The following is a 7,775-nucleotide window of genomic DNA, read 5'->3' on the forward strand; positions in this document are numbered from 1 at the left end:
CGCCCCCTGGCGGTCGAACACCGGAACCGCAACCAGAAACAAACCCTAAACTGCTTCGGACCAACATGTATGTGGCACTTCTAAAATATTTGAAGTTATTGTCATCTATTGCTGTTCTTGTTTGTTGTCTGTCTTTTTTCATTTCGAATTTGCTGCGGCAGCACCTAGAATTTGCAGTTTGTCTATAAATGGAGTGGATTTACTAATCTCTTTATTAGATTACCGTTCCTGCCCTGTCGTGTCCTCATACCTCGCTGCTTGTCTGTCATCGGCAGCAACGAAAGACCTCCGCTCTACTCGATGTTACCTTTCTCGGGCCGATTCATTAAGCGTGCGCTATTGACAGAGCAGCCGGAAGATTTAGTGATACTCACCGTCAAAGATGACCGTCCTGTTGCTTTGTTGGGTAGCTTCGTGTATCTGTGGAGTAAGGTGAGCTGTTTCCTCTCGAAAAATTGCCCGGAGTAAGGCGAGCTCAGGGGTCTGGCTTTAGTTGTGTTTCATTTTGTCGTTCTTGGATTTTAATGCGCCTGTGTATGTGCGTGTGTTTTAGTTCGGGAAGCGCAACCGGAAATGAGAAGATTTATTCGGACAACATCACGCGCATTCTGGACAGACTTTTAGACGGTTACGACAACAGGCTACGACCCGGATCCGGGGGTAGTTCTCTTTTCATGTTCTCACCCAAAAGCCTTCCGTAACTGTGCAAAAATCGACCGTTGATTTACGTTTTTGCCCGCCGTGCTATTTTTCAATTACTTTTGTCCATTGGTGTCGCAGGGGGTGTCACCGAGGTCAAAACCGACATCTTCGTCACCAGCTTCGGACCGGTTTCGGATGTCGAAATGGTACGACGCCTGTTGCGCCAGGAGACGGATATGTGCCGACCGCGAGGGACGACGGTGCTTCGGTGGCCACCGAATGCCTGCCATCGCCTAATGAGCTCTTAACCGTTTGACCGGCCCCATCGTTCCGTTATTGATGGCTCATAGGGGAATATGACAATGTGTCGGACGGCAAAGGCTGAACGGATGACCGTCTGGAATGAGTGGCATCCGTCGTCTCTTCCTGGGCTTGGCAATGCCGCCTCTGCGAGGGGGAAGAGAGCAGAAAGTGGAAACTGCCGCTCTGCATTGAGCATGAATGATAAAAGAATGGGGCTTAATAAATGGACCCGAATATGTGGAGAGAAAAATGAAGGGAACACTCGGATTTACATGGTGTTGTTTATGTGTCCCCTTTATTTTTTTGCGTACCGTACGTGAAAAGCAAAAATATTGTGTTTTGTCTGACACGCAGTCCTGTTCCCTTTCACATTTCAGGAATATACGATGGACATGTTCTTCCGGCAGATGTGGGTCGACGAGCGGCTGAAATTCGAGGGCCCCATCGAAATCCTGCGGCTGAATAACCTGATGGTCGACAAGATCTGGACGCCGGACACTTTTTTCCGAAACTCCAAGAAGTCAATTTCTCACAACATGACCACGCCCAACAAGCTCTTCCGCATCATGCAGAACGGGACCGTCCTCTACACCATGAGGTGATGCCGGCGGCCGCGGGGCTATATTTGTGTTGTCATGAGTTTTTAAAGAGGAGGCGGCTGAAACTGTCGGCGGGTGTTTTTTTTTTTTTCTCTTTCCGCCGTCAGGCTGACAATAAGTGCAGAGTGTCCCATGAGGCTGGTGGACTTTCCCATGGATGGCCACGCTTGCCCCCTTAAGTTCGGGAGTTGTAAGTAAACGCGGGAGGCTGGTGACACGCGGGAGGACGGCACGCTCGTATTCACAATTCCAACCCGTATCTGTCCCCTCTAGATGCTTACACCAGCAGTGAAATTGTGTTCACCTGGAGAAAAGGGCCGGTGGCGTCTGTGGACTGTCCCAAGGAATCCATGAGTCTCCTGCAGTATGATCTCGTGGGACAGTCTTTGTCCAGTGAGATATTTAAGTCCAACACAGGTAAACGTCACCCCGCTCACACATGGCTGCTGCGTGCAGAAATGTGATCGGAAACGTCTTACTTTGACGAATTTAGGAGCCGAGCGAGGTCAGATTTGTCTCTTTAAACTCGGCGCTAGTGTCCATTACACCCCTACGTGAGAACCGATATAGAAGTTACTTCCTTGAGCGGCCATCTAAGATGCTTAAGTGACCCGGTCTAATGCGTATAGTGCGCCTTAAAAAAGAATGATGGAGTTTAAAGCCCGCTGAATGCACTGACAGAGATGAGATGGAGCAGTGTGTGCGTGCGTGCCTGTGTGTGTGTGTGTGTGTGTGTGTGTGTGTGTGTGTGTGTGTGTGCGTGCGCACGTGCGTGTGTTTGCACGCGTGCATGCGTGCGTGTGTGTACATTTTGTCTCTTCAGCAGAAGATGGAGAAGTGCTCCCCCGCTGTGAACCCGGCAGACTCCTGAAATAGAGTGGCAAAGCATGAAGCAGGCTCAGAAACTTAGCGATGATGTGCATTAATAAAGCAGAGGGACAGAAAGAGAGAGAGGACCTTTCTATGCCCGCAGATGTGTGTGTGTGTGTGTGTGTGTGTGTTTGTCTGATACAGCTGGTCTGAGAGTGTCTGCATGCATGTGTTTAGAAGGAGCACAGCAGCGTTACGCGTAGTGACACTGGATGCCCTCCTCCTCCTCCTCCTCCTCCTCCTCCTCCTCCTCCTCTCTTTGACTTTATCCCATTTTCTATCGTCTGCTTTGCTCCGTTTATTTACCCTCCTCCTTCCTCTCGCTTTCCCCTCCTGTCTTTCATGTGCAATCTCACAGTCTGTGGGTTATCCCAATCCTGACGGCGGCAATGTGTCTGCCGTAAACATTTTGTTGCAAGGGCGTGCAAGGGCGTTGAATACGTGGCGCTCGGCTCTGCCTCTCCCGGCCGCCGTTCCCGTTCTTCACACGTTCTGTTTACCTTGCAGGTCACTACTCTGTGCAGGTGGTCCATTTCTTCCTCCAGAGGAAGCTGGGATACTACCTCATACAGACATACATCCCCCTCATTATGGTGGTGGTGCTGTCACAAGTCTCCTTTTGGATCAACAAGGAGTCAGTTCCCGCCCGCACAGTTGCCGGTACGGCCGGTCGACCCACCGTTAGCGGTTAGCGGTTAGCGGTTAGCGTGCAGCAAACTTTTACATGCCTTGTTTTCCTCCAGGCATCACCACGGTGCTGACGATGACCACCTTGAGCATCAGCGCCCGGCAGTCCCTTCCCAAAGTGGCCTACGCCACGGCCATGGATTGGTTTATCGCGGTGTGTTTCGCGTTTGTGGCGTCGGCCCTCATAGAGTTTGCGGCGGTCAATTATTTCGCCACGCTGCAGGCCAACCATCTGAAGAAGCAGAAAGCCAGACAAGACCGGCTCGAGGTTCTGGCCACCGGCAGCGAGGATGAAGACACGGTGTCGGTGAGCAGCCTCGTGCAAATAATATTCACCAGAAGAGAACTTCCACGGTTGCGAGGAGGAGAGACGTCTCAATCGGGTCGATGAGCGATCAGGCTCAGTCGGTGCCGGGACGTCTTCCGATACGCAGAACCAGAGCCGCGCGTGAGAAGAGTCGCGCATGTGGTCGCGCTATATAAGAGAAGCGAGAACCGGGGAGCATGAGCCGATGCGGGAAATCTTCGAAAAAAGTAACGAGTTGTTTCCCACATAATATCAGTCAATATCTGATGATCCCAATTTGAAAAGAAGACCTTGTTGAAAATGCTGTTGCGGAAATGTTCATCTTAGGTCAACGTCAGCTCAGCGGTTTGTGGCTCGAGACGCAATCGGATGAAAAACAAGATAACGATTTACCGTGGTGGAAGGTCCTCGGTCTGTGTGGGTTCCTCCGGGTTCTCCACTTTCCTCCCACGGTCCAGATTTTCTCCCAAAATGCCCAGATGTGTGAATGAGAGGGTGAACGGCTGTGAGTCTGGCCGGCGAACGGTCCAGGGCGAACCCCGCCCGACGCCCAGTGACTGGCATCACGGCCAGATTGTACTCCATGACACCCTGTTTTATATTTAGACGTCCGATTTATGCGTCGATATCGTATTGTACAGTCGGGTGAACGTCACCGTGTGTTTTGCGGAATTCCGTTGTCGTCACCCGAGCAGCCCTACGCAAAGAAACAGTAACCGATGCACGATGAACTTTGACATGAGGCGATGACAGAAGAAAGGAGCGACGCGTGACTAACGGTGCCGTTTCCATGACAACCACGAGTCCGTGTCTTGAAAAGATAATAATTCTCCGGAGGAGGAGGAGGAGGAGGAGGAGGAGGAGGCCTGGTTTGGGGCGTGTTGCTTAAAACGCTCATTCACACGTTCGGTGTGAATTCTCAGGCCCGGTCAGCCCACGTTTCGCACGCGCGTCCACAAGAACAAATGCTTCAAAAGCAGCCTTTCTTTTGCACGTGGGTGAACCGGTAGCGTCGTATTAAATCAATTACCTCACAGTAAGAAAGTTGCAAAGCACTGCTATGTGGGAATATATCTTGTCGTAAGGGTGAGAGCACGCAAAAGTACGAATTCAACGCTGCTCACGTACTTGTAAATCAGTCTCCTATCTGTTATGTGTCTGCGCTTTGTGTGCAAAAGCCCGAGCTCGGGGGGGGGAAACGGTGATAGAAGCGTTCGATTCCGAGCGATCGGAAAGGGCGTATTTTTTGGACGCGTTTTCAAGCAGTCACCCGGCCTCCGCCAGTATTCCCATTAAGAGTGCACCACACATAAAAGAATAATATGTTCTACTGTAGTGTTCTCATCTGTGGTTATATGCTTTATGCTAATACAGTAAGCCACCGCGCCGTCCTCACGGGATCTGTCTCACGTGTAGGCCTCATGGTTAGATACTTTAAAAATAGCCTCGGTGTGAGAACGGAGAAGAACGCCGGCTCTCCTCCCCGCACCATCTCCTCGCCGTCCCATGGGTATCCGGCAAACGACCCGCCGCGTCCCGTAAGAATCGGCGTCGGCACGCGATAGAAGTCTCCCCCTGGGTTGCGGCCATGTTTCGGTCAGATACGTACGTCGTCGATAAATGTCCTCCGTGCTTTTCCTCTCCCCGACCAGTCGGACATCAGCACCCACGAAGGCCTGAAGAGGAGAAACCACTCGCTGTGCCGCAGCGAACCGGGGGAGGCTCCGCCGTTGCCCATTTTCCTCCAGCAGGGCTCGGCGTTTCCCCAAATCCCGCAGCTGGCCGGCACCAGCCCCATAGACAAGTACGCCCGCATCCTCTTCCCCGTGGCCTTTGCCCTCTTCAACCTCATCTACTGGTACATCTACCTGGCCAACGACACCATGGCGAGGGCCAGGTATGTGCTCTGCGCTCGGAAATCGTTTCGAACCGGACGTTTTGTGCTCACGAGCGCCCAGAACCTGGAGGAGTTCTGCGGCGCCTTAAAGATATCCAAGAGCAACTTTGCCGGTGCAGCTGCCTCGTTTGCAGGCATCCGGACGCCGCGATAACATTTTTGCTCATTTGATCGCGCTCCGGGAACCCAGCGGACCACGGGAAGCACCCTGTTTTTTGATCGGGATATTCAAAAAACGCAGAGAGACAGATCCAAGGAGAGCTACGTCAAGGCTTTGACTTTCAAATACGGCGTCGCCTCTTTATTTTTGTGCGTGCGAGTCACTACGTCTCTAAAACAGAATAACAAGGGGTTTGGGAGCGTCGAGGCATTTCTTTTAAGATGTGATGTGACAGCCGTCGGAAGGAACGGAGGTGGCCGCGTCCTCCTCGGCCCTTCCTTCCGCCGACTCTTCATCCGTTCGGACTCGTAACGTCGCCGCGGTTCAGACGCCGACGCCGACTCGGACGTCGGAAGGGCGCGTCCGAGCGGGCCGCGGGTTTCTCGCTCCCTCGAAATTCGACAGGCGTCGGCGTTTTCCCCCGTTGGATTCCCGTCGACTCGGAAAAAACGTACGGTGACAACGTAAAGGTCCGTATCTTTACGCTCCCCACTCGTCCGCGTGGGTTTCCTCCGGGATCTCTCGAGGTCCAAAAACACGCAGCGGGTCGATGGGATACCTTACATTTTTCCCAAAAGCTCGAATGAGAGGGTGTGCGTCGGGCCGATCCGGGACCTCACGTTTACCAAAAGCGTGAGCGGCTGTACATGTGGCACTCGACATGTGCAATCAACACCGTGACAGGAGAAGCAGAATAGATAAAGAAGATAACAAGCGAATCAACGGACGGATGGATCGTCCATTCAAGAAATGTGACGGGATATTGTCGGTATTTCTTTTGGATTATTTTTTTTGATTAGTTTATATGTGTGTGTGTGTGTTTCCCTCTGCGTGGGGAAAGTTCAACCATATCCCCGTCAGATGGCACTTTCCAGGAGTTTCTCCAAACGCCATTTTTTTTTCAATAACTCTGGCTCAGGAAAAAGCGTATATCTTTTGCATCGATTCAGTCGCCGCGACTCTTATCGTCTTAATTAGTCGAAAATAAAACGCACTCGAAAAAAAACCTCAAACATCCTGCTTTTATATAAAAGTTTCCCCCGGGGGCGTTCACTTTAATGATGACGCCGTGTCTCCGTGGGGAGAAGCTGGTCTCGCGGGGAAATTAACCAGCGCTTAGTTTGTACCTTTACTGCATGGGGGGGAAAAAAAAGCAACCGACCGTTCACTTTCAGCGCTTACAAGCGAGACACTCGTGGAACACAGAGCTCTTTGCCAAAAAGATGGAGAGAGAGAGCGTAAGGGAGAGAAGAGTGGGGAGGGGGATGTGTTACGCAACAGGGGGGAGTGCAAATTTGTTCATCAGGTTCCTCATGTTCCTCACAAAAATTCAGGGTTTTGTTTGTAACCTTCTGCAGAATAATGAGAAAGTGCACGCATGCGCGCGCGCGCACGATCATGCCTATGCTCCTTTTACAATAGATGTGCTCTTCAGATGATCCTATCCAGGCCCTCCGCTTGCTTATTCACTCTCCTGTGGTGTGGTGTTGCAGGGACGTGGACCCGACCTCTTGACAAGCCGAGAAGGCCGCGAACGGGGGCTCGCGGAGACCTTGAGCATCCGGCCGCCACCCCAGAGGCCTCCTCAGCGCCCGTCCGTGAACCAGCTCCTCGCATTTGCCCCGGAACTCGGGAACTCGTTTCATCCCACGACCGTTCGTTTTCGCCGGCCGCCCGCTGTCGAGAGCAGGCCCCTTGTGGGCTTTTAGGGACACCGCGGGTGGGGTGGGGGGGTCCCCCGGACTCAAATGCAGCACCACGCCACTGCAGACGCCCACGCAAAGCGAGACACACATCAAAAAAGCAAAAAAAAAAAGAAGCCGGACTGGGATCCGCTATAATGGCTGTACCTGCAGGTGATGCAACAGTGAACCAATGCTTTTCAGAAGCGCGCCTCCTACAGGAGCGCACCTCCAACTGCAACCAGATCAAAGTGTGTGTGTGTGTGTGTGTGTGTATGTGTGTGTGTGTCACATTCCTCCATGTGGCTTCAAAACGCACTCAAAGCTCAAGAGAATGACTTGTGGCGATTGTGTTTTCGTTCCCTTCTTTGTGCATGTATGAGTTGGATAAAACCCACGGGTGTTGTTTATGTTTGCAAATAATAATGATAATTATAAACACAAATAAACTTGCTATTAAGTTCCCCATTCCGAATCCTGCCCCCCCCCCCCACTGTTGTTTGACCTTGATGGAGACAAAACTCCACCTCGACGCGGTGTGTATGTGTGTGTGTGTGTGTGTGTGTGTGGAGGGGTGTTCATATTCAGAAAGCGCTTTTTTTTTTTTTTTTTTTTTTTCCACGCGTGC

General features: G+C 51.8%; 1 protein-coding gene across 2 annotated transcripts; it reads left to right on the forward strand.

Annotated features, from left to right (window-relative positions):
* The first annotated feature begins 45 nt into the window (after positions 1–45).
* On the forward strand, positions 46–7,608 carry gabra6a (gamma-aminobutyric acid type A receptor subunit alpha6a). Of its 2 annotated transcripts, XM_086158409.1 has the most exons (10): positions 46–432; positions 554–660; positions 781–848; positions 1,323–1,543; positions 1,652–1,734; positions 1,818–1,961; positions 2,922–3,074; positions 3,158–3,408; positions 5,061–5,305; positions 6,959–7,118. In XM_086158409.1, exons 1-10 carry the CDS (start codon positions 383–385, stop codon positions 6,978–6,980), a joined length of 1,344 nt encoding a protein of 447 aa, XP_086014535.1. In that variant the 5' UTR covers positions 46–382; the 3' UTR covers positions 6,981–7,118. The 2 variants fall into 2 exon arrangements, with proteins under 2 accessions (XP_086014535.1, XP_086014536.1); XM_086158410.1 differs by lacking the exon at positions 5,061–5,305 and having other exon boundaries at positions 6,959–7,608.
* Positions 7,609–7,775: the final 167 nt, after the last annotated feature.

This window comes from Fistularia commersonii, chromosome 13 (genome assembly GCF_037954325.1).
Source record: "Fistularia commersonii isolate RoL2024-O1a breed Wild chromosome 13, RoL_Fcom_v1.0, whole genome shotgun sequence".
NCBI lineage: Eukaryota > Metazoa > Chordata > Actinopteri > Syngnathiformes > Fistulariidae > Fistularia > Fistularia commersonii.